The sequence below is a fragment of the Athene noctua genome, chromosome 1 (assembly GCF_965140245.1).
Source record: "Athene noctua chromosome 1, bAthNoc1.hap1.1, whole genome shotgun sequence".
Classification (NCBI taxonomy): domain Eukaryota; kingdom Metazoa; phylum Chordata; class Aves; order Strigiformes; family Strigidae; genus Athene; species Athene noctua.
This window is the reverse complement of record NC_134037.1, coordinates 194,037,868-194,065,142: the sequence shown is the minus strand read 5'-3', so window position 1 is coordinate 194,065,142 and position 27,275 is coordinate 194,037,868. Positions and strand designations below refer to the sequence as shown.

General features: G+C 43.3%; 1 protein-coding gene across 3 annotated transcripts in view; it reads right to left on the bottom strand.

The window, feature by feature from the left end:
• Positions 1–27,275, bottom strand: part of NPAS2 (neuronal PAS domain protein 2) — a 107,655-nt gene that overhangs the window by 34,679 nt on the left and 45,701 nt on the right. For all 3 annotated transcript variants that reach the window (XM_074908825.1, XM_074908834.1, XM_074908844.1), the window contains exons 2-6: positions 18,500–18,553; positions 13,101–13,249; positions 9,869–9,960; positions 6,518–6,607; positions 941–1,061 (exon numbers count right to left, since the gene is read on the bottom strand). In XM_074908825.1, coding sequence (XP_074764926.1) covers positions 941–1,061; positions 6,518–6,607; positions 9,869–9,960; positions 13,101–13,249; positions 18,500–18,553 — 506 coding nt within the window. The remainder of the gene's footprint in view (positions 1–940; positions 1,062–6,517; positions 6,608–9,868; positions 9,961–13,100; positions 13,250–18,499; positions 18,554–27,275) is intronic.

Genomic DNA, 27,275 nt, shown 5'->3' with positions numbered 1-27,275 from the left:
CCAACCCCAATCTTGCAACTGGCAGCACGAGAGCAGCTTGTTACCACTCAGAGTCCTATACACTGATGTGCTATACCTTGCAGGATCAAGGATCTGCAAAGTGTCGCCTTGCAGGGATGCAGGTTGTTCAGGGCTGTGCACAGGTCTGCCTGCAGCTCAGGGACAGTCTTTGAGACTAACTTACCCTTCTCTTACACCACCTTCATCGCAGGAGTTACACTGCCATAGCATCAGTGTAGCAAAGGAGAATTGGATCCTTCATTTATAGCTTTTTTTCTATTTAGGTTTTTCATAACTCACAGCTGTCCTACATCTTATGTTGGAAAACTATGCCTAATTACCTCAAAATATCTATTAAATTAACTTTGCCATACTAGCTATCAGCTGCAAGTTTTGTATATACAATAGATTAAGCAGCTGTATGTCTTACATTATCGTGTGTTTTCTGGTTTACTATGTCTTACTTCCTAGAGTCAGTAAGGGTGAGGTGAGTAAGTGTTTTTAAGAAAAACAATATTCAATCTGAAAAAGAATGACAATGATTTTACAGATACTTTTCAACTAAAATGCAAACCAAAGGTATGCGACATTAGCATATCTCTGAACAGCATCTTACTTGAACAGGCTGAAATATCAATTAAGATGTGATTTGTCTCAGGTGAACTCTCAGTTTCCATCAGCTAACCTATTTTCCTTAGCTGTCTCAAAAGATACGATATTTAATAATTAACATAACTGCAAGTAGTCTTAGCCTAGTAAAATAAAGGCAATGAGTTTCATTTAAAAGTAGAACCAAAGGGTCATTCCAGGTGGCAAGATCTTTTTAAAAGGCTATGAACCTAAGTTTTATATTGCACATCCCATTAAAAACTCTTCCTGGGAGACAATTTTTATCCTGCCCATGCTTTTTCATTTACTGGGGAAGATAAATAAAACTTACTTTTTAGGTAGTCCGATGAGGCAGAATCCGTCATAAGCATACAAGAAGATAACATCTTATAAATTTCTGAATGTTCTTGTTCTGGGAGGAAATTTAACAAATTCTGATCCAAGACATCACACTGTAAATAAAAAGAACCTTTGAGAAAAACAGAAATATCACGACAAGCAAAGATGCACAGCAATGTGGATGCAAAGCCTGTGGAAGCTGACAGGAGTTTTCCCACTGATTTCCAGAGACTCCTGACAAAGCCTAAAACAGAGAGGAAACTGCTGGGCTTCACTGTGGGCTGGTTCTCAGCTTAATTCTCAGCACACAGAGATGCTTCTCTAATGTTTCTCAGAGACCACCGAATGCATCTGGTCTGCCCATACACTTAAATGAAAAGACCTGGGAGTGAGTGAGCTGAAAAATGGGTGCCCGGCTCCCTGTACTGCTCACCAGCTCCATGCACAGGCCTGTTGTGGACCATTGGAGCTTGCTCTATCCCTGGCAAACCCCAACTAGTGGGAACAGTGGGGCTGGGAGTTACCCTGGACCACCAGCCCCAAGGGCTTGGGTCAGTCCCCGATCCAGCCCTTCCCTGGGGGGGGCCCCCTCAGCTCCTGGGAAGTGCTCTTGGGGCAGCAGCCGTTTCACCTCCCTTCCTGCATCCTGGCTGGTGGGAGCAGGGAGAAGGGGACTCCCCTGTCTGGACATCACTTTGCAGCAACAGTAGTTAGTCCTCAGGGAGGGGGACTTCACAGCACAAGCCTTCTAGCCAGACATGGGCTGAATGTCCAGGTGTCTCCAGCCCCAGGGTCAGCTGGCACGAACCTGAAATTCATCCAAAATCTAGGTACTGAGATTTGAGAATGGAAAGAGGAGATGGATATGTGCAAAAGGCCATGACTGGCCCAGTCTGGAGAAGACAGTCTGTCACAGGCTTGACAAAAGGAAGGTCTCACTGTGTTCAGCGTGGTGACTAACTTAACACTAGAAGACCATATCTGAAAGGAAGTCCTGAGATAAGTGACCCCCTAATGGCATTGACTTATATCTATCCCACTTGAGACTACCTCAGGCTGAGCTGGCACACTGACACAGCTTGGTGTGTCGTCAGAGCAGCTGCTATGAGACTGTACAGTCGTGTTGAAAATATGTTTGCCCTGCATGAGACTGCCAAGTTATTAATCACCATCATTTATTTATGTATTTACGTAAGATTGCACTTTGGTTTCCCTCTGCTTTCTACCCATGCCTGCTGTTCTGTGTGGAATTCCTGTTTAGAATAGTGAAAGGCATTGAGCATACTTTGAAAATCAGAGTGCTATGCTTTATACACTTATCTTGATGAGATAATATTTAGATTATTCAGTTATAAGTATTTATTACATGTGCTCATTACTTGAATATTCCTTTTGTGAAGACTACTTGAAAACTATTTTTGTGACTTTAGTGTATACCTTATTAATATGCATCCTACCGATACAGTATGTGATTAAGTTTATATATATGTGTAAGTATATATATAATGTGTATATATTTATTTTCTATATATACACATTATATTTATATTTACACAAAATATACTATATTTTTCATGTAATTTTGGGCATATGAAGAAAGAGCACCTGACAGGAAGCTGCAGTGGTGAGTCCTGTTCAAAGCTTAAGATAAAATCTCAGAAAAGTAATTTTTCCTTCTCATTCCCCTTCTACCTGTAAATGGTAGATAATGATACTTATCCACCAGTTTCACATAAGTCTCATGGAGGTTAATTAATCTCCCATGCACTCAGCAGTAACTGTAGAAGGACTAGATGTGAGCTGTTACCGCTTCTTAAACTTACAATTGCTTCTTCAGTGACCTGAGGATGCACCACCTTTTGTCTCCATACTGTGACCAAGCTCTGATTCAAAACCTATTATCAGTTCTACAGTGTCGTTTCTGTTTAAGGGGATTGCTGCAGAGGCCTGCAACTACACCTACAGTTGGAGTGGCAAGAGCCTTTTGTTCCACATGCCCCTCAAAGCAACCTCCTGCTCTGAGCACCAGCTATTCATTGATTTGTAAGTCCTGGCATTTATATTTTTGCTGCCATCATGTACCATATCCAGAATCTAATGAGTTTGAAAAAAATAATGAGGTATCTACTTCTTACTGTGTTTCACAACTCTTGCCTCCTGCAGAGCATAGGCACACCTGTAAAGCACTGCACGGAACAGAATTTCTGTATCTTGTATGTATCAAGACTCCAACAATGTTCTTGAATCAACATGTCAATCAAGAATATATTGACAGGTCAAATAGAGAGAAGGAAGCAAATATTATATGGTCTCGCTGGAGCTGTAGGAAATGCCAGGCAGGCTATTCAGGGCTAACTCTGCACCAGACCCAAAGAGCAGGCATCCAGTGCCATGGCTGAAAAGTGACCAGAGATGGACAAAATTTGATCACCACAGAGAAAAATGTATCAGTTTGAGGCAAATGGTTTGCAGCTTTGTCTAATTATTCTAATTATTCTGCAGCGGGCAGTTCTGCCCTGCTGGCAGACACAGCTACAAAACATTGCTGAATGAGACAGGCAAAGTAGATAAAAGATAAATTACAGTGACTGTGAGTAAAGTGGTTAGATGAACTATGTTAATGCATATTTATGCTGCTAAGCTTGGAATCTACTCTGCACCTTGGAATCTGTGGATCCTGCTAATAGAAACATCTGAATATTTACCCCTGATAGCTATGGCAGGCAAAGAAACAACAGCTTTGCATACATGGATGCTGGTCCATTCTAAAAACAACACACTAAATTTACTCCAAGTTCTGCAGTCATTTGATATATAGCTTAAATATCTGTGCAGTTTCAACAAAACACCTGTACTCCAAAATGGAGCTCCTTCACCTTTTCATTGCTTTTTGGAGAGGCGAATAGGAAAGATGATGAATTATTCCTGCTGCAGGGAAAAAAAGCAGGGGAACCAAGCAACCTGGTCACTACAGGAATGGGAAGGTGAAAGGCTGCAAACAAGACAGGCTTCTTTCACATCAGCCCAAAAAATCAAGATAACTCTGCTCTCAAGTGCTGCGATTTGGCCCCTACATCAATCTGTATATCCTGCACAGGGTAGTCTACTGCTACTCTGTTAATGGCAACATGGCATGCAAAACTTCTGCACACTATAAGGTGCTATGTCCTGGATTTTTCCACCCTGACATTTAACCTAAGTGCCCAATACACCAGAGCAGCTGCCTGATCTTCAGAACTGGGTAGCCCCTGGGGAGAAAGAGCCCCCACAGCAGAAGCTCATCCCTGCCAGAGACCTCCTGCCTCTGCACAGCCACCTCCTCTCCAACCCTCGATGAGCCATGCATGGACAGGCACCAAGCGTGAACGCCTCAGCTACGGGACTAAATCTGGGTGAGATGGACTCCACTCTCCCAGTCTGTGACCAGGTACAGCACCTTCTGCCCGAGTCTGGGGACAGGCAATGTCCATGAGAAAGCTGCATCTCCTCCTGTCGGTTGGAAACAGTCACTCTGCTGCCTGTGTTTAACTGTTTCACTCAACAAAGGAGCCAAGAAGGGACAGGGAGGACCCTCCTCCAGAGACGGCATAGTCTTGGGGTCATAGTGTACCATCTGACTGGCAAATGTTATGAGTTGTGACCAGATTCCAGGACTTATCTTCACAACTATAGTCAACCTTACCATGTGAGCTAAACCTCTCTTTATAACAACCAACCCTAGGAGTATCCTCCAGATGTTGTAATAACAAACTATTTAGAATTACAACAGAGGAAGTTTGTCTTTGAAAATGCTCCATAGAACTTAGGGAAGCTGTATTAAAGAGAATTGGATATATTTACTCTCAGCACCAGAGTCTTTCATGATTTTAATGAAAGAAAATACATCAGATTTCTTGATAGGGGCCCTCAGAGAGCCCTGCTCCGCATTCTGGCCAGTTTTGCTTTCCTTTCAGTGCTCAAAGCAGAAGATTTGCAGAGAATTTTTTTCCCTGCAGTCACAGAGGAGGAAGAATTGGTATTTTGTCCCTCAAACAGTGACTGACTTTAATTTACAAATAGATCCTGAAGGTAAGGAAAATAAGCCACATAGATTTTCCAGATAGCACTCTGATCAGTTTTAAAACTTAAAAAGACATATGGAAAGGGCAGCATGGGACTAAAATGCCCAATATGCACCTAACTGAACACTCAGTTGGGCTCCTGCCCATGGCTGTAGAGATTTCCCAACCTCAGGCAGGCAGAAGCCTTTATTGCTTGGTCAGCTGCAGTCTCTGGGATGCACATTTCAGATCTCACATGATTTGAAATGTGTGTTCCTGAAGAGCAATACTTTCCTACAGCAGATCTACTGTCTCCATTAAGAATCAGTATTTGGAAGGGATAGAAAAGAAACCCCCAAACCATGAAAGACAAGAAAATTCCATTGAAATCAGTAAGTGTATGAAGACCCAACAGCATGCATGCAGGACAGGGCTCTCGCTGAAATGAAGGCAAATGTCAGAAGATAGTCAACTACTGGTTTTCTCAGCTGTTGAGGATTAAAGAAAAAATCAAATACGTAGATTTAGTTCGATCTGTTGTTGCATAGCAATATTCCTGCATTTACCAGGAGCCTTTCATCAGGTTCCTTTCATCTCAGAAGGAAATAATTTTTGTTCATGTTACAGCAAGGTAGTGTGTGTGAAATACATCTGTCTGAGTGGAAAACATAACACGTATTTGGTGAAAAAGTAAATGAGAGAAAAAGAATTGTAATTTTCCTAAGAACATGGCAGGGGGTGTGGTACAATAATGATCTGGCAGCTATTTTTTTCTCCTGGGCATATACTTATTTGAGACCAAGCTACTAAAAATGAGTGTGATGATTAATCCTTAATTATTGTGCCATTTCTCCTAGAGCAGCCTTGGCAACAGGAGCAGGGTTCAGAGTGGTCCCTCTCCCCTGCTCCTCCAGCCCAAGTGAGCGCACAGACAAGTGTCTCCCACAGCAAGACCCAGCAGCCCGCAGATAAAACAGGCCCTCCCTATGTGCTGAATCCCAGCACCGAGCATCGGGTCCACCAGCACCTCCCAGGAGTGGGGTGTGCTCCTCTTGGGAAAGCACAGTTGAGCTGCAGGGACAGCTCGGCAGCAGCCCCCAGCTAATTCTGAATTCAATGGCGTTTTTGTCGTTTATCTCCCTGGGAGCAGAATAAGGTCCTTAACAAGTTCCTCGATGGGCTGCCAGTGGCACTGGTGCTATTCTCTGCTAGCTTAGAAATCAGAGACGGAAAAGATCAGCCAGGTCACCCTGTCCCTTCCCTGGCCAGAGTATTCCTGCAGAGCTTTTTCCATTCAAGCTCAAGTGCCTCATAGCAACAAAAACCTGAAGGGTATGAATCAGGTGGAGAGAGAACAGAGCTGATCAACAGCAGCTGCCAGACTAGCACAGGGACAAAACCCCTCACCTCATTTTCAGGAGAACACACACGCCCTTCCCTCCCTGCCCCTGCTTTTTACACCTGCTTCTAAAAATTCAGGGCCTGATCCTGCAATGTGTAGTAGAAAAGCCAATGCCAGAATTACTCACCGGTAAATGCCCTAGAAGAGGTGTGATGCTGTCAGACACATAAATGATGCTTCCACCTGTGGTTACTGCTATAATGAATCCATCTAATGCCTAAGGAAAACAGACAAGTGGAGAGTGCTTTAATGGGAACAAGCGGTGTAAACAGGACATCCCATCGTGTGTTGATCAAAACAGTTTGACTTCAGCACCATATTGTTATTGAGTTGTAGGAACGTTATCTCAAGTTGCAGAACAGTAATTCTCTGATTTTACAGTCTGATTTAACTTCTACAACACTCTTTGTAGTCTAGTAAAACCTACTATTGAAGCAACAAAGGGCTCACAGGAACATTTCATGTCTCAGTTTTTAAATTAATCACACATTTTAATAATTCAAAATGACTAAGACTGGATCCCTTGGAAGTTATTAAAATGAACATTTGAGCTCTGTGTAAATATCAAAGGACGATGAAAGGATGCGGTCCTATCTCAAAATGGTACTTCTCTGCAAACCCCATAAATCTCAGTTTGTATTAATGTAACGTTGTATATTACTGGGCTTTCATGTAAGTAAAAGCAATGCAAATGATCAAATAATCCTTAGCCTGAGTTTTAATTGAGTGATTTATTTTAAAGGTCATGATATCAGATTACTCATTCCAAGAAAAAATCACCCTTCTGCAATTTCTTCCTTCGGTCCCACCTTGTGGTAAATCCCTTCAATCCTAGGGCTGAAGGGGAATGTCAACCTTATCCCCATCCTCTCAACAGGAGCAATTTCACCTTCAAAATCAGTTTCTTCTTTAGTCTAAGATGCAAAGTTTTGAGCTAAATGTTGTTCAAACTTAAATCTAAGTAGATTTCCAGATCTAAAACAACCTATTGTGAGCAGAATCCCTCCCAAAATTAAGACTCAAAAGTAAGTGTTCAGAGACTATATTAAAACCTTCTTATTGTAATTAGGGAGTCATTGGTGAAGCTCCCAATGCCTTCAAGTGGATCATGTCTGGGTCCCTTCTGTCAGTTCACTGGTGATCTGGAGTCAGTGTTGCCTGCAGTAGTTGAGCAGTATGGGCACTGCAAGCACGACTGAATCAAAGCAGACTTCAACTGTACTCCAGAGGCAATACCTGTTCCGGAGACAGGTGTACTGCAAACAGCCTGATCAGGGTGCCATGGCATTGCTAAACTTTACTGCAAACCCAGGCATGCCTCCAAGCCAGACTAGTGGTTGATCCTGTGAGTCGCAGCGCATCCTTCCCCGCCCCCTCCACCCCTCTGACTTCAATAAGGGAAAGAATTCTGAGAGCACTGGAAAATGCTAATTGTTTTTTAAAAAAAGAGGAAAACACAAAGCCTTGAATAAAGACACAAACATATGTTCCTTTTTCCAGAGAATGCAGAGCACCCACAACTATTTAAGTCAATGGGAATCTGCTGGTGCTACAATCCTTTGAAAAGCAGGTCAATAACTTATACCCCAGTAGAAAAGCGTGCGTTTAGCATCTCTGAAAACCCTCCAGCTGCTGTAGTTAGTTTGATTTTGTTAATCTAAGTGCAGAGAATATGTTTTTCTTTAGTGTAGTACATTCAAGCTGTTTTCTAAAAAAGCATGATAGCTGTTAACCCATAGAAGAGAGCAGTGGTTTTACAAGACAGCTGGATTGTGCATGTTACTATGGTGAAGGTTGTTGGGTTTTTTTAAAATCAAGTCTTTATTTCATATCCAATGCAAATTATACAAAGTGACTCACATCAGAATTCTGTGGTAAAATCAAGTTAATGTATGCATACATAATTCAATTTTTATTTACTTGCAACTGGTCCTACCAACATTAAGAGGGCATAGCCCTCTTCAAAGATTTCACTACTGAAACAGTCCTAGATGGACAAACTTATGTAATTTGATGACAGCCTTTTCAATGGGGTAAGAAAAGACCATTTTCAGGAAAGCTTATGTATTTTCACAGTCAATTATGCTCTGATTCTTTTAAATCAGTGCTTGAAAAAACACTTCCCATCTTTTAACAACAGGACAGGAAAAACTTCAAGCAGTCTTGTCCAAATGTTAATAAAATAAGATTAGTAGAAAGGCAAAAAAGCAGAGAATGATGAACAGCTGGCTCAACAGGACATCCCAATACTCAGTGTTATCTTGAAGGGCGTAGAAAATCACAGCAGCAAGAAGGTGATTTATAAGCTGGGAAACTAAAAGCAATTGCTTTAATCTAAAATTGTGTGGCATATAAGTAGAACCAACAAAGGCTCAGCCAGTGAAGACAACTGCCAATTTATTGCTATCTGAGGGAAATATTTCAAGGCAGACTGGAGTTATGTACATTATGTTCCTGAGCACCGAGATGGGAACGGGTGGTTGTCAGTGCAATGGGAAGCAAAGCATCTCATAACACTGGACCAGGGGACTCTCTTCACAACAAACTGGATGGCCAAGGGATCGCCAGACCCTGGGGGCGAGCAACTTGCCCTGGCTTCATGCCACCCCTTGGTGGGTCAAGCTGCTCCCCAGCATCGTTCCCTGCCCTCTGCCAGAGCCTGCATTATGCCCCACATTCACATCATTTGTGGGAGGAGGAGAAGCTTGTTGTCAAAGGACACTGCATGGCCATACAATCTCCACATGCTTAGTATGGGAGAAGATCCTTAATAAAGAAGGTTCTAGCTGTTACTGAGAGAGGAAAATACATTTTAACAGCTCATTTGCATTTCATCTCGAACCTACATAAATGCCATTGAGTCACCTCCCTTCAAATCCCAGCTAGTGTTAAAAGCACCTATGGTATAATTTAAAGGTAATTTAAAAACTATCATTGCAAAATAACCCTGCTCCCTGTTAGAATAAAAAGTGTTTGATAAGGGCCTTGAAAATCATTAGAGTGGAAGTATTAACTGTATCAAACCAAGAGGAGTTGTCAGGTTTTATCTGCTTGTACAGCACCTAGCACTAGAGGGACGCGACACTTGCTTTTTAGGTGCCAGTCTTGCATAAATATTAGGTAATAATAATGTCTTCCAAGAACTCGAGAAAAACTACTGTGTGTCCTTTTCCTCACCTCTGTTTGTAAAAATGAAATGTAATCTGTGATTTGAATCTCTCCCCTGGATTGCATTTCTTAAGAGTCCCTGTGCAGCTTTGCAGGCTGCGGCAGCATGGTGCAATGGCACCATCGAGAGTGAAAAGCAACACATATGGGGACTCTAATCCCTCGCCCCGGTGACAGCTCTGTTTGATGGTCAAAGACAGCAGTACCTGAAACCTCCTCTTTTGGAACTGCAGATGACATTTTATTCTAGACGCATGGGCATTTCCATGACTGCTAGACAAAATTAGGAAAGGTATATATGCACGTTCACCTCTAACATCAGCTGGGTGAATTCTTCGTTGCTGAGAAATGAAGGCTTCCAGTCCTGCTGAATTTCAGAAATCTCCGTCTGTGCTGAGACTTCTAGACAAATAAAACATTTCAATGTTTTAAATTCAAAGAAATTTGTATCTTGCAAGACTATATATGAGTTGCTATTAAAAGACAGAAATCATCTTTATATTCAAAGAATGCAGTTTTCAAGCATGAGTTTTGCATACAGAGACAGTAGCAACTATCTAAACTGGGCCTGATCCTGCAATGTTTTCCTCATTTTTAACTCAGCTCAACTTGAGCTGACTTTAGTGGGAGCCTGTATTCACACAGCCATTGGCCTCAATCAGCATTACTTAGGTATTGATCAAAAGATAAAACCACTTTGCATGAAATTAAAATCAAGGCAAGGATTAGCATATGTCAAATTGATATTTACAATTTACAGCTTCAAAACTGGGGTGCCAGAGAGCTAGGGTTCAGCCTACAGCTTGTATGCAGCAGCAAAAAAACTCCTTCAGAGGAGCCCCAAAGGGCTGTGACCCCACACAGCAGTTATTGCTCCGTTCTCCAAAATGCGAGTGAAACATAAGCATTTGCACCAGCCTTACACCGGAGCACTGGCATCTCATCCCAAACCCTGCTCAGAGAGGAGGGTCTTCTGCACTGTCAGCCTGTGAGGACGACTCTGCTGTGTGAGACACCAGGGGGGTTTTGCACCACTGTTGGGGAAGCCTGGCCCTGCAGCAGCCTGAGGATGCTCACTCCCCAAGAGCTTTCCATGGATGGGTGCAGGGACACCGGGGTAACAAGTCACATCTTCGCACTGAAACTGGGGACCATATTGGGCGTAGCTGGGTGTACTGTGCTGGGTCATTTCCTTCCAAAAGCAGCCACTCACGTTAGCTCTACCTGAGTCAGACAGGGTTATGGGGGATAGATCTTATAATTTAGAGAGACTTGAGCTGGTTTTGTTTGCTGCTCGCTCTGCTTGTCTGAATGCTCCCTCATTCAGTTCTAGTAGTGAGGGGATGCTGAGAGCAGCCTGTCTTCTCCTTCCAGGGCTGCCTCCTAATTAATCCTACTGATTAAGACTTCTAGAGCATGTAATAACCAACACCCCCTTTTTGGAGCACATAGGCAAACTGGCCAGAGAAATGCAAATGGCTAAATGATATTAAAGACAGTAAATTTATACCAGTGCCTGTGCATATTGTCGCCTAGAAAGAAATCAAAGCCTCTGTTCAGGCTTTATTAGTGGAGATGCAGCTGTCTGCTTCTACCAGCTCATTTGACTCGCTTTTTGCACTGCTGGGGGCTGTGACTGATAGCGTGGCGGCTCTCCACAGCCCCCATGGTCTTACACGGAGGTTTAAAAACCAGACTAAGGAAAAAGATCAGCCTGATTTTTATTATATAGTTTTAGAATATAGGAAACTTTCAGCAGATCCATAGCTTGGAAAAGCTGATACACACAAAACAGTGACTGTTAGAATTACTTGAGATTTGGGAGATTCTGTGGATTATAAAGAAGGATGCTGTTTATGAAGATAAAATTCTGAAAATTGACCTCTTCCTCCATTATAACTAAAATCTTTGTTTAGCCTACTAAATGAATACCATTGAATAAACCAGATCCAGCAAAGTATGCTGCCGATAATAAACGTTTTTAAATGATGATGCTTTGTATTATATTGTGTGACTACTAATCTAGTTTAAAAATAGATAACATTCACTTTTTTTAGCAAGTGCACAAAAAACAGTCACAGTTTGACCCAATTGCTGTGGAAGGATTTGTGACTCTTAGCTTTCTTTTACCTAGTTGTTCTTCCAGATATGAAGTGCCTTTTGGAGCAAATTATTTGGGCTATCAGCTACACTTATCTACACTTATTCAAATCTCGTGTGATTGTTCTTTGCTTGGCTTTATAATTGAGCATATTCACATCCTCCTTTACTCTGCCTTGGGCAGCTAAAAAAAAAAGTTATTACTGTCATTTTTTAATAGGTATATACAATTATTAAACTTTGAGATGTCCTAGTCATGCCCTCCTGTATGAAATCATCTTGTCTGTGGCAGAAATTCATCTAAGGAGAAACTGTGCTCTAACAACAGAACCACTATAATTATTTCCTCAATAAATTTGACATTTGTGACTCTGTTATGTTGGGAGTCATGATATAAGAGTTTTTATGATCTTTTCCATTTCACCCAGAGCTCTCCAGGGAACACAGGTGGGAGGTGCTGGAGGTGCACAGGCAACCCAGGTGATGCGGTACGTCAGCTCATGAGAGCCCTTTCTGCTTTGTGGGACCAGGGACAGTCCCCCACATTCCCCTTCACTCACTGAAGCCTCTTCCTCACAGAGGCAGAGCAAGAGAGCCCCATTTTAAACCAGTGCTCTGATTTATAAGGGAGAAGGGTTTCAGTTGTCCACTGCTGGTGGATGTCCATGCCTGCAGTGCATGCCCCTCTCATCGACTGTAAACTAGACCAACCAGAATAGATCAGCAGGGTCAGGAATCTCCTCTGTCCTCTGTGAGGGCACATGTCTAAGGGACTTAACTGTCACTACTGTGTGAATTTTAAAAAATAAACCCCTGGCTTTCCGAGGCTGAACTTTACTATTGCAACTGCATGTTCTGCAAATGTGATGTAGCTTCTGCTTGCGCAAACTGGGTGAAGCATGACAGCTATCGGTGGGTGCAATTTGCTGAAACTGACTTAAAAACTTGGGGCTTTTTCTGGTCTGAGTTTTCTGCTCACTGTGAAAAATGGAGTCCTACACAGTCCATGGAGGAGCAGGGGACTGAACAGATTGCTTCCCTTCATTTTTCTGCAGAGAAGCTGGGGCAAATGCTTTGTTCTTCTGCTCAGAACATTGCAGATTTCAAGGAAGGGAACACTCCCTCTGGCCCCAAATCTCTCTTGTTCAAAGCATCCCTCTTCTTCACAGGTGCTGCAGGGCACTGCTGTTTGCCTTCCCTCAGTTCCTGACATTTGTCCCCTTGTCTAGCAGGTTGAGAGTCACCCTCAACTAAAGAGCAGCCAAGGAGATGGATTTGGGCAGCACAGTGCCTGGAAATGATCTTTTTTGATGAGATAGGAAAAAACCCACCGTTATTTTGGCCCTTTTAGACCCCTTGAGCAATTCTGATAATCACTGAAGGAAACGGGATATTGTAGTAACCGTCTGGCAATGTGCATGAAGAGCTGCAATAAATCTTACCATTGTGTTTCTGCAGAAAGCCAATGACTTTTTCCAGCACAGTAGTTTTGTCCATTTTGCGGGTGTTGCCTGGAAGCATGGAGCTGAGTTCTTTGATGAGAACATTGAACTGATCGCGCCTCTTCTTCTCAGACTTGTTACGCGAAGCCCTGTAGACAGGGGGAAAAAAAGCATGAGCAGATCAGGAGGAAAAATCATCATGTACCTCTTCTTTGCAGTGTATACACATGGAAATTAGATGCCTGTGTGCCTCAGTATGTGAAGATTGACACTGGCCTCCAGCAAAGCTGCAGAGACAAGTAGAAGGTGACCGTTCCTATCTCCTGCTCTTGTCTTTGGGCCCCCTTTAGAGTCCAGCGGGGAGATGGAGGCTCTGATTGACCCTCTGTGCTGCCTCTACGCATTCCAGTCAAGTCTATCAGGTCAGCATTAAGCCTGTAGGTGAAGGAGCTCTGTCCATCTCCTAGGCATGTACAGGATCTTGAAAGTTCATGCAGCCGCTGAGAAGGCGCCCAGAGCAAGAAGAAATAGGAATACTGTGACAACAGTAAAATCATTCATAAAGGAGAAGAGTGGGGACTGGTAAAACTATGGGTCATACCCATCTGTGCAGTCTTAACAGGAGAGAGGGACCCCAGCCCTGAGGCTCAGCCACTGCACTGGAGCTGGGTCCACCTAGAGGGACCTGCCTGCCTTGGTCACAGGTCCTCTGGCCACCTCCAAGCTAGCCTACAGAGAGGAATCTGACTTCCAACCATTAAGGGACCTGAGTAGATGTTGCTGCAGCTCCCATCTAGTTCATATGCCACCTGGTTCAGTCTCCTTTCCAGGGTGACAAGGACAAAAAGGAGGGAGGACAACAGCACGTCTCATCCCAGCATGGACCAGGTCTTAGACTGGGATGCATTCCTGGACCTTGGGGTGCAGAAGTGCTATCAGGGGTCCGCTGCTTGCCCCTGATCTCTGTGTGCCACTGGGCAAATCATTTAAGGTCACGGTGCCCCAACTCTTTAGGTGTAAACCAGAGAGTTTTCTTTGCCAGTCTCGTCTGTTTAGCTTGCAGACCCCTCAGAAAGAGACTGTTTCTGCGGCTGTGTTTGAAGAGCTCATAGGAAGAAAGGACCTGATTTCATTTGGGGTATTTTGGCACCATCATAATACTGTCATTAAGGTTGTTGATAATCTATCCAGCATCTGCACTTCATTTTTTTTTTTTAAATCATATGTCAATCTATACACAAGCAAGTGTTTTCTGAATTGTTCTCCCAAACGCTACAATGATTCTCCTTGAAGGCTATCACCTAGACTTCTGTAGCCATGTGAAAATAGAAATAAATATAACCCAGAAGGTTTGTTTGTTCTTCTGAAAGGTCCTCAAGCAGACAAGATTTGCCTTGTTAATTACGTAAAGATCAAAAAATCTGGTTACATGTAGACAGGGAAGAAAAGCCAAGAGGCCGGTTCTCACTTGGAGTTTCTCCATCCCAACTAATTCTGTTGTACCTCATGAACAGCTCTGGATGCACACTGCTGAAAATCAAAGCAAAATTTAGCCCAGCATCTACATCTGCCCCCCAAGGACCAGCTCGGCAATAAACATTTTCAGCAGAGAAATCACTGCAGAGGCTTCTGGATGTTACTACTGACAGAGGGGTAATTTTTGTTTGTCTTGCTCTCAACCCTGAACACACTTGGAGATACACTGGATAGAAGCCAACACTTGATTCATTTACAGCTTTGAACACAAGAGATTGGGTGGATACTGCCTGACTGATTTCAGCCTGTTCTTATTACAGTGCAAAAGGCTGTCAGAACAAGATGTGAAAAGCTCCAGCCTTATCCTATTTCTGTACAGTTCAAGGGGACATTAAGAACATCAACATTAATTCAATCCTTGGTTCATTTTAAGCTCAAAGGGTCTTGATCGCCCTGAAATTAAAATAAAACACCAACTGTCTATAGGGAAAGTGTTTCTTTTTCCAAAAAAATTAAAGATGCCTTGATAGAAATATAAAGAATCTATTTTTAACACTTGACATTTTATTCACAAAGGAAATATAAAAACTCCTCTAGTGGAAATAACTCTACCAAGATCTGGATCAATGATCACAGTAAAATCTTAAAAAGGGAAAAAAATGAGAAAACCCCCACAATTAGGTCGTCTAAACTATCCCTGCACAGTTGTAAATGCTTTGTTCAGTCCAGTTGTAAATGTTTTAAATAATGCAGTTTTCATCACTTCCTTTGGAAGATTATTCCCTAGACTTGCTTACTTCATTGCTAGGGCATATCATTTACAGTAAGCCAAAACAGTCTCTGTCTTAATTCCAAATTATTCATCCCAGTTCTCCTCCCTCCTCGCTACTCCAAAAAATTACAGCATATCCATGGGGAAGAAGGAGACACAGTATGAATAAAATCTGGATTTTGAGTGAATACAGCTAAAGGCAATGCAGGACAGCTTGAATTCAGAAATACCAAAACCACCCATTTAAAATGTGTTCTAAATAGCCATTTTCATTCTCTCACATATCTGCTTCTTATTGTCTTAAAGAAAAACTTTAAGATAGTTTATTTCTTAAGAATAGATTCTTAATAGAATATATTCAGATATTTGTTGACTAGTAGCCATTACATCTTGCCGAATTACAATGAAATGTGACTTTACACTAAATCTCAGATTTCTTTTGGCTGTCCAGTGGAATACACCATATATGTATCAAAGCAAGTAACTGTACTGCATACCTTCATTCAGATTCTTAAATTTACTTTTTACTTGAGTGGAAAATGGCAGGTGATAGTCCTTATTTATTAAGCACTTAAGCTGGTTTTGTCTGCAATTTGGAATTCAATTGAATTGCAAAAAAATTATTTTACAATAATTTACTATTAAAGCAAGCTAAAAGAAAAGCAGAGAAAAAAAGTGCACAAAGCATGCTTTTTGTTTAAAATTAATAAATCTATAAGACAAAGTAAGTCTTGTCTAGCATCAAAGAATTGAAAATGAAATGATGGTTTTTGATCTCCAGAAGATCAGAAGACCTCAAAGAGGTCTTCAATGCTCCCAAGTGTGGTGCCATCATATCCATATTTTAGTCCTCAGGTCTTTGGCGTGAAGTAGTGCCTTAGGCAGTCAGAGGATGCAGAATGGGGTTCAAAACAACCAGTGTCCTGAAGGAAGAGCTATACGTCTTGGCCAAACAGTAAACACCTAACACAGAGCTGGGAGTGCAGGTGCCTCTCCTTGGGAGAGGATGGATCCTTTTCTCATGTCTGTATCATACAACTTGCATGTGCCTAATAAATTGCAGCAAATAGTAAATGGTGTGTGTGTGTGTGTATGTGTTTCTAACCTGAGAAACCTAGCTCATAGCTTGGGTCCATCCCCAAAGAGTTAGATCCAGAAATTTCCAGTCCCACCTACTTCTAACACAGCAAATGAAAGAAGAGAACAATTTTCTGGGTTGTTTTTTTTTTTTTTTTCTCTCTCGCATTTCTCAGCACTGAGGAACCTGGTCCTTACACTAAATAGAAAAAAACAAAGAAAGTGTTTCCTCTGCAGCACAGGACAGATGACAGTCCTCAGTTTTCAAGACACAGCAGCTAAATGTTCAGCCAATGGCTTCTTCCAAGTTTGACTCTCTTTAAAGCTTTGGAAGAAAATCTGTAGCTTTTAAATGAATCTGGATGGCTTTGGTATACTGTAGTAACTTCAGACTTCCACGAAGCCTCTCACGATTTCAAACTTAATTTCAAATTTAGATTTATTTCTAAACAGCAATTTCCTTTTTGCATTTTCAGAGGGTTTTTTTTTATCCACCTTGATAGAGGCCTGCCCCAGGGTATGACAAAAATTCCCTCCAGGAACAAACGGCATGAATACCATACCAGATGGTGACTGCAATCGCTTGATAGCAAGGATACGTGTTACCCTATTTTTGTCCTATATGCAATCGTTTAATGCATTTGGGTTTTTTTTAAACAGTTAGCACACAAATATCTTTAAGATAATCAGGCCGTAAGGCGATACACAGTGGGCTCCCTACTCTGTTTCCCCCTTCTCTGCTCTCCGAGCTCTGGGGAAGTGTGAGCTACCCCTCCCGCTGGGCTACGCCCTCTCCGAAGAGCCATCTCTTTGCTGTGTGGGGTGGTGGTGGGAGCCATCCCTTCCCTGAATCCACCTCCTCTCCTGGCCCCAGGTGCCTGCCTGGCTGACAGATGGCCGGGCAGAGCTGCCTGCAGAGCCGTACCCTGTGTTGGTCCTCTCCTGGGCACAAAGTCCCCCGTGAGGAGCGGCAGCAGGGCGGCTCCAGGGGCTGGCGGGCACCAGGCCTTGGTGGGCCACCCCTCTCAGGCCTGAGGGGAGGCAGTTAGGTCAGCGCTTTGCTCCCGGTGGCGATGGCTGAGTCTTCTGCAGCCTGAGCATGCACATGTTGCGAGCAGGGAGCAAAGGGGAACAGTTGAGCTCGGTTGCAGCCTGTGCTGACCTATATTGGTGAGAAAAAGCTGCGGGGAGGAAAGAAGCGGAGAAGGAATCAAAAGAGATGAAACTGGATCAACTAGTTGTGCCTGGACTGAAAATACTCTCATTAGAGGGAACCAAAGGGAAAAATATGGGCAACCCATGGCTCCCTCTAAAGCAATTAAACTGTGGGCTGCAGTATGGTTAATACATCCAAAAAAAAAACCAACCCCAAACCCCACCTCAAATGCTTCCAAACAGCTTTTCTGCAGATGCCAGTTAGATCTGACAGTTATTAAGAGTTTTATTGCCATGGGTCTTTCTGCCTTGAAACGCACCCTTTCCCTCCCCACAACGTGTTCACAACAATTTCCCGCCAACTGGGGCCTGATGGAGTGCAGAATGTATGTAAATAAAGGTTTGTGCCAGTTTAGGACTGACACAGCACTTTTTGTGGTCTTTCTCTGATCTGACAGCAACTTTTGGGTGTTTTCATTACTGTGAGACAGGCACTGCTGGATAAATGTCCATAGTAATAGGGACCCCACTTTTTAAGTTATTTTTCTTTTGCAAAATTTTTTTTTTTTTTCAAAAAGCCCACATTTTTATATACCAGGGAAGCTCAGATGATGTGTTATAGTGGAAGGAATAGGTTGTTGGTTCTTCAGTTCTTGTGTTCTGCAGTAATGTGAAGAAAATAATCAATGCCTTGGCTTTTCTGACATTTTCCACAGGAAACATTGCTGTGTTATTTTCTTCTTACAGAATAGCAAATAATAGGAATCTCTGAGATGTCAGTTTTTCCGGTTGTGCTTGGCTGTATTTTACTCTTGCTCTCTCTGATTAATTGATTATAGATAAAACAGCTTCTGCAGCAACAAACAGCATCAAGCTCATCACAAGTTAAACAGAGAGTTATAAAAGAAAAAGCTCTCACCTCTTTGCCCTGTCTTTCTCATCTTCATCCATTAGATTGTCTAAGCAGTTTTTTCTGTTGAAAGAATGCAAGAATCATTACATACTGTCATTTTTTTGTTAGCTCTACTTGCACGTTAATCTGAGAGTCAATCTATTTTCGTTTTAATAACAGAGTGATGATATCCAGGTCAGGTAAATGTGTCAGCAGTGCTTTATGCCACAGTCCTTGATTTTAGGAAACATCCATTGTGGATAATGTTATTCCTGAGTGTCACACTATCCTTAAGGGTTCCAGCCAGGGATCAAGGCTCCCAGGCATGAGACATGGAGCGACATGAGACATGGTGCGTCCGCATAGTATAAGAAGAGCCACTTCTAGGGGGATTGTTTTCATGTGGAGGTTACTCTCTGCAAACTTGCAGGCTGGATGAACCCTGGGGTCTACCCAAGTTGAAAAAGCATTTTCAGCACTCCCACATTCCCCCCAAAACCATCCCCAGTGCATGAGCTGGCATCACCAATGCCTCTGACTTCTCAGGTGGAGCTTCCTACTGCGAGACTCTTCGTCCTCCTCAGTGGGCCCTGACCTGAAGCCAAAAGAGACAGTAATACCTTTACTGAATTAAACCCCAAATTCAAAGTGTCCTCATAAATCCCACTACCTAAGCCACACTGTGAAAAAACCCTCCTATAGCCTAGACAGACAGCCTGCCTGGCAGTGCTGGCACCGAGTGTGGGGACTGCACCATCCCCATCACTCTTTTTGCTAATCTTCACCAAAATATTGTGACCTGACATCAGGTTTATAGTCGAATTGCTCCAGCAGTTTGAGCTGTAAGGAGAAAGTACTCTGAGCACAAGATGGGTTCATAAAGCCACAGAATAAAAGGGGGTAAACTGCGTAAATTAAGTAAATTTCTGTAGGGAAGGTGAAGGGAACAATACAAGAGCAGCCCAGCTGAAGGCTGAGATCCTCAGAAACACACTTGTCGCCAGCTCACTGTCCACCCTCCTTTGCTCTGTGGCCTTATGAGAAGGTGACGTTTGAGCCGTAACCGCTTCAGCCTGAGGAGGAAGCTCTGTGCTGCTGCAGCCTCTCATGGCACCTTGTGCCCATGTCAGGCACACAAGCTGTGTGCTGTTGCATCCCACACAAATATTTTCTGAAACAGCAGCACAATGCCGCTACAAGCCCTGGATATTGTCAAAGCATCATTTTCAAAGCAGCGGTGTAATGACAGGCAATGATAACACTCGCTTTCAAAAATCAATGTTTCTCATTTAATGAGTTCTCAACATGTAAGACATGAATAAAATTGGAGAGGTGGAGGAGGGAAGTTAATTGCTAGGCATTATTTAAGCCCATGGTATTTTCCACATATGAGTCACACATAAATTTGCTTGTTTAAAGAACATTTTATGAAAAAACAGGAGTGAAAACTTATTGATAGTAAGAACAGTGGATAAATTCCCTCCTTGTGTTGCTAGTTCTCTTACAGCAATTTTCCACTGTCTCATTACTCAACAGTTACCTAAGGACATAAAAATACCCTGTAATTTTTTATCAGATATAAGAGTATTGAGGAATTAAAGCCACAGGTCACTGATTGGAGGGTAAAGGTACTACTTCATGGCATTCAGCTTGTTGATAGAAGAGCATAAATAGGAAATACGAAGGCCGAGGGAGTGGCTTTTTTAGTAATAACTGTCAAATTTAAGTTGCTGAATTCTATTATATGGAACAAAATAACAAATAATCCCATATAGTTTTTAGATGTTTTTTCAGATATTTACTTGGCCTTGCAAAACAGCCAAGTCAGCCATGTCACAATCCATATTTTAGACTAAGAAGATGTATAGACCCAGTTAAATTTTATTTACCAGTGTTTTACAAATACTTTAGGTGGCTATTTGCCCAGTCCCAGAATCAGACTCCTGGTCCAACAAATGTGTTTTCACACAATTCAGGGTAAATTATGGTGACAAATTTCAGGGGGTTTTGTTGTTATTTGCTCACATATTGCAACCAAAATGGTCACCTATGTTATTCAAGAATAAAGAAGGCATCAGTGATATGGCAAGGGTTAGCATTTAGGGGTTTGATGTCTTTCTTTGCTAGGTTTTTGCTCAAAATGCTCTGTTGCATACACCCTTGTTGAACCTAGGGTACAACAAACAAAATGGGGCACTGCCAGCAGAAGTCATTTTCTCGGAATCCCTGTAGGCCTCCTCTGGTTCTAACAGATTCCCAGTAGAAAGCAGAAATATGAGGATGAAAAATCTGTGGCTTTGAGGAAGGACGGGGGTGGATGGGGCAGTCATTATCAGTGCTGTTCAACCCCAGCTGTTTTAGAGAGGCACAATGTACCTAATGGAAAGGGACTTTCTACAGCTGTACCCTATAAACTGTCAAGGAATTACACTGCTGGGAAGCCTCTACCCTTATGAGAGAGCAACAGGTCTAACTGGTCTGTTCTGCCAAGGATTTGGCTAGATCTGTAAAGCAATTCATGGCCAGCTTCCAGTAAACAAGGTTTCTCACTGACTGACATGAAATTCTGGACCTGCTGTGCTGTTGCTAGTGTTAGACAATATCTAATTGTCATTTTGCTTCTGTTTGCTCACACAGCAAAATCTCCAGAGCATCGTAAGCATTGCTAACAGTGTTTGCCAGTACATATGTACCATATGAAATTAAAATTGTTCTCAATAAAATAGATATGGCAGAGTATACAACTGCTGTGAACATTACTGCCATCCCTCTCCGGAGCCACACCAGATGCTGACTTACATCTGGAGCAGAAACCCATGGCATAGAGCTTAGGTATATGCTTAGTGCAACCTGCTTGCTTTACGTTTTCCTCCCAGTCCCTCAGCTGGGAGGGTCCCAAATAGCAAACTGGAAACCTACTCTCTCATCCCCATCAGTGCCTGGTTTCGGAGGCAATTCTGCCTTGTTGCAGTGACAGAGGCAGGCAGTAAATGCCATGGCTCTGTGCCACGGTTCCCCTGCAAAGAGGCGACATAAAAAAAACAAGTGGCACAAGGATTTCTCAACATTTGAATAATCCTTTCATGCTAACAAAGAGAATTTGGAAACCTATGGGTAACGACACCACATGATGTAACTCCTGCTGATGGAGTATTTAACAGTGACAGTCACATTTGGAGCTTCATTAGTATCATCAACAAGGAGTGAAGATGCTATCAGTCAAAAAGATGGGAACCACCTGGAATAAGGAAAAAGCTCACGTACTCCTATCAGGGTGGTACTCAGACAGATACACAGAAAGACTCACACCCACAATGGGCAAGAGTGGCATTTTGGAAACAAAAGACTGGTTAAAACTGTTAAACCATGTACCCCTGGCTTAGTTATCAGATGGAGAATTACAGCACAAACATCCCCCCCACATTCATTCATACAATGGATAGTTGCTCAGAAAAGAAATAATTCAGGCAGAGTGCCAGCTCGCTCCAGGGACTCTCCAGAAGAAAGGTTGCACATGTTTATTTTGATACATTCTATTCCCAGTGGACACAGAGCTTGCACTGTAAAATTCATCTGGCACTGATCACCTTATCCTGCACTAGAAACATGTTTTTTAGCAAGTTAAACTACTACTCTTGTGTGTGGGTGAGATTGGTTTCTCTCTTTCCTGCCCTACTGCTCATAAGGATATGCCACAAAATGACTGACACTCAAATATAAGTAATCAGCTGTTGATTTCCCACTAAATTGCCACGTGGCCAGCTAATCTCAGTTCCTACAAATCAGCCTGACATTTAACAAGAATTTTTAATCATATTTGTTTAACTCAGCTGAATTAAATCAGCGTCATAAATGTCTTTTAGAGGTCCTGGGATGTACCTGGAGGAGTGTGGTGAGAAATCACAGTGCTTGTGTTCTTCTGACCCTATGGGGCCAGCTGGAGGGAAAGACAGGGCTTTTCTTCCCCTTCCCTCTCCAGCATGGTGGGGTGTCTGCCTCCACCACCCCACAGGCCTGTGTGGGGTATTCAGCCACTTGTCCTGTGTAAGGCATGCTCAGTCCTGAGGACAGGGGTGCTGCCTGACATATCCTGGTGTTGCTTCCCACCTGCTACAGGTACAGGTGAGGCCTCCCTTGGATCTCACCCTCAGACCACATAGGATGATGGTACAATACCACTCTCCTAAGTAAAGAATGACATTGCACTTGAAGAACAATCCTCTCACAGACAGGGGATGGGCAAGGGTTGTATAGCAAATTGGGACACTGGAAAGAAACATCTTGAACTACCTTCTGGCTTCTGGGCAGATCCTCCCCAACAACTGTTATCTTTGTGACCAGGAAAGAAAAAGAGCAACAGGGTAGAGCTGCTCCCATGCCTTCCAGACACATCACTCAGCCTCCAGTGCCCATCTCTGCTGAGCATTACTTCTGCAAGATGCTGAATGCTGCCTCAACGGAGAGGAGAGTTAGTCTCTGGTTCCCTCTTTGAAGGGGAGGAAAGAGGCTGTTAGCAAAGAGCTCAGCGTTATAAAAGAGGTGCGTAGGTGTGTTCGGTGGTTCAGGATTTAAAGGCCAGATCCACCCATGCACAACATCCCATGCATAGTGAGCGGGAAGAAGGCATCATCGAAGGGGAGTACAGGCTCTGGGCATGAGCCAGGGGAGACAGTTTCTGGCCACCCACTAGCATAGGAGACAGTGTGACTGGGTCTCTGCGCTGGCACTGCTGCCAGATCCCCTGCCTGGGGGTGATGGACAAGGTCTGATGGGCACTGTGGTTGGATAATGGCATTGTCCCATGGATGCTCCACAGCATGGGTTAGCCAGGTACTTGCCCACACTGGGGAGCACTGCTGCGGCTCGGTGCTAGCAGCTGTATCCCCTTCTTCTCAGCTAAGGCAGAGCTCTGAAATGAAGTAAACCACACTAACAAGAAAAGTATTTCCCTTCCAAGCCTTGCTGGGGGGAAAAGATAAAGATAGTAAATAGGAAGCGGCAGGAAAGGTCACAGGCTGACAGGCAAGAAGTGACCATCTGACCATTTTAGACACATTGTTCCACATTTCTCTGACATGGATGAAGCACTCGGATATCCCACCATGAGAGGTAAGGCACAAACAGACAGAGGAAGGATTTGTATAAACACAAATTAATCAACAGATTCATAGACATAACGAACTGAACTGCATCCCTCCATCCTCATTTTTCAGATGTAAACCTATGAACTGTTACAAGAACATGCTGGAGTCCATAACTAAATACAGCACAATCCTATCTGTAGGAATCAAAATTGATTTATCAAAACATAAACAGAGTGGCCTTAAGAAACCTTAAGAAAAGACAGTAAAAAAATCACTTTCCTGTAGATATACATTGTTATTTGAGATGGAACTGTGACTTTTCAGTGGGAGAATGACAGTCTGCAGTTACCACGGGTCATGTAATGCCATGATTGCTATGAGAATTACTGTTTTTAACAGTAAAGGAAAAATCCAGTAGCATAGTAAGTGTCCAGCTTTAGAGTTACGACTATTTTGCCTGACAGTGTGCAGTTTAGTCTTCCTGCATACAGCAGATTACTACATATTGTTCACACTAGAGAAGAGGCTGTTTAGATGTTTCCAAAAAAGAAAATGAGAAAACTTTTTGAGAAAATAATGCACTTATGAACCTCATGGGCTTCTTCATGTTTCATACAAATGTGTACAATGAAGCTTTACATGGTAACAGGCTTAAAGCAAAACAGACATTAAAAATTCAAATGTGGACAATGAAAATGATGGAATTTAACATAAATTAATGCTCCACTCTTCTGAACTGGGGATGGCAGGGAGATGCTGACAGGTAATGCAGCTGAGTATTATAAGATTATGATGAAGAGAAGTAAAGGCTCAGAACATACTCTATTTTTTACACTATTCCCATTTAGTGGGAAGAGGTATTCTTTTCTGTAGGTCAGAAACATTGCTCCTATTGCTGTGTGCTACTTGACAGCTTTATCCCCTCTACCCTGGTGCTGGCTGAATTTTGGGGTGAGTTGCCTGCAAACCCTCTATGGATGTGATATAATCCGCATCAGTTTAAGTCAGGAGTGAGACGGCTGACGTTAGCAGCACCGTGCTGGAGCGTCGCCAGGGTAAGTGAGAGGCGTCCTTTATCTCTAGCTTGTGAGCAACGCGAAAAGTTTGTGTGGCATTTGGCATCTCTGATGAAGATCAGTACATACATGCTCGTTATCTCCCTTATTATTATTACTGAATGACTAGAGCCATTCAGACTTCAGTGAACAGGCTAAGTGAATCCCTGGGTTCAACCGCTGCTCGGCTCCCCCCTCGCACGGCTGGAAACAGAAAGGCAAACAAATTAAACTAACATTAATCAGCAAAGACTGCCATCTGTATAACTCGGAGCACTTCTCTGCATGCCCGTACCCTTCCAGCAATGCTAAACAGGATTAGCCTTCCGTGGGCGGGCGGGGAAAGTAGGTCAGTTCGGTAACATCGCTGCGTGTGAGGAACGGAGGATGTGACTGCAGTGGTCTGCTGGCAGCCCTCTTGCCTTCTCTATGAGCCATGGAGATGAAGCGCCTGGACTTGTCAAGAGGTGCACAGGGTGGCTCAGATCCCTGTGTTTCTGCATGACAACACCTGCCATTTGTAGAAGTGGTGGTTTTGCAAAGCCTGGATCGTGCATTGGAGTTAACGGGTGCATTTCAAAAAGGAAAGTGAGGCAAGGGGCAGCTAAAGGCTTAATTATTACTTGTTTGTGCACAGCCAAATATTTGTCAAAGCTTATGCATGAGCAAAGTGGCAAGGGATGGTAAATCATGCAGTGGAGGTATTGTCTTTCTGTATTGACTTTATTGGATGTGTAGGGATGGTGGCAGGAAAGCCAAAGCTCGCTTAAAGTTGACACTTGCAGGGCACATCAAGGACAACAAGAACTTCTGCTACATCAGTAGTAAAAGGTAGAACAAGTAAAGTGTAGGACTCCTGCAGTATTGGAAATTGGTGGGCAGGTGAATTAGTGACAACAAACACATGTAAGGCTGAGGTACTGATGCCTTCTTTACTGCAGTCTTCACCAGCAAGATCTCCCAGGACTCTGTGTTGGAGGCAGGGTCAGGGAGGAGCCGAAGGACCAGAAGCCAGTGAGGGTCAACTCAAGAAACTTGAGGGAACTTGAGGGAAGTTGACCTGGACAAGTCGATGGGGCCTGACCACCTCCCTCCATGGGTGCTGGGAGAGTTGGTAGGTAGCAATACCCTTGCTAGGCTGATCTTTCTCATCTTTGAGAGGTCATGGAGATGGGGTAGGTCCCTAACGGCTCAAGAAAGGTAAATACTGGCCTTCAAAAAATGGCCAAAAGGGTGATTCAGGGAGCAACAGGCTAGTCAGTCTCATTTCAGTCCTTGGGAAATCATGAAGCAAATTCTCTTGGACCACATCTCTGGACACATGAAAGACAGGGTGATCAGAAACAGTAAACATGTATTTGCCAAGAGTAACCTGACTGCCTGCTATGATGAAATGACAGGATCTGTGGATGGGGAGAGAACAGTGGATGTCATTCATGTTGGATTCATGCTCAAAGTCAGGGCTGTCATCATGGGGGAGACACAGAGAGGCTGGAGAAAAGGGCTGACTGAAACCTCATGAAAGTCAATGGGTACAACTGCCAAGTCCTGCACCTGGGAATGAAGAGCCTTGGGCTCTGATACAGGCTGGGGATGGACTGACCAGGAAAGGCCCTGGGAGTCCTGGCAGGTAGCAGGCAGCGCAATGCATGTGAGCCAGTGGTGTGCCCTAGTGATGAGGACAGCCAACAGCGCCCTGGGCTGCATGGACAGGAGTTCAGCCTGATCAAGGGAAGGGATTATGCCCCTTGACTCAGCACTTGTTAGACCACATCTGGGGTACTGTGTCTGGTTTTTGGGCTCGTCAGCACAGAAAAGATATAGATTAACTGGAGGGAGCTCAGCAGAGAGTGTGGTGGGGGCTGGAGCATCTGCCTTGTGAGGAGGGGCTGGGGTAGTTGGACTGGATGGTCTGGACAACAGATGGCTTTGCGGACTCCTAACAGTCCCCCCATTGCCTACAAGGTGTCAATGAGGAGTCAGAGATGGACTCCTCATGGTGATGCAGGATGGGAGAGTGAGAAATAATGGACATAAGTTGAAAGAAGAGAGGAGAAACTTTTCTCCATGAGTACAACCACGCAGTGGAGCAGGCTGCCTGGAGAGGCTGTGCCATCCCCATCCTTGGAGGCTTTCAAGACCTGACTGGGTAAAGCCCTGAGCAGCCTGGTCTGACCTCAGAGCTGGCCCTGCTTTGAGCAGGAGGTTGGACTGGAAATCTTCTGAGGTCCTTTCCAACCTGAATTGTCCTGTGATTCTGGATGTACTGAGCTGGCTACCAATGGGAACATCCTAAGCATATCAGCCCCCTAGAATTAGTTTCTATATGATATATGTTCCCGAAATCTCTTTTATTATGCTTTTGTTCTTCTGTGCTACAAATAGCTTGTGCACTGTCCCCCCTACACTGACATCCCTCCTGCTTTATAAACCTGCCATCTAGGAGATGAGTGTGAGACGCACATCTTAACATTGTCTGTCTGTATGTCATGTGTCTTCACTTTTAGAAGTTCATTTTAATAAATAGTCACTTTATGACAGAATTAGCAAAAAAAAAAAAAAAAAAAAAAGAAGAAAAATGCCTCTCATGAGAATGGCCCTTGACTGCAAAACCTGTTATTCTTCCTCTCTACTTCTCATGTTCTTAATCTGTTTTAGGTACTT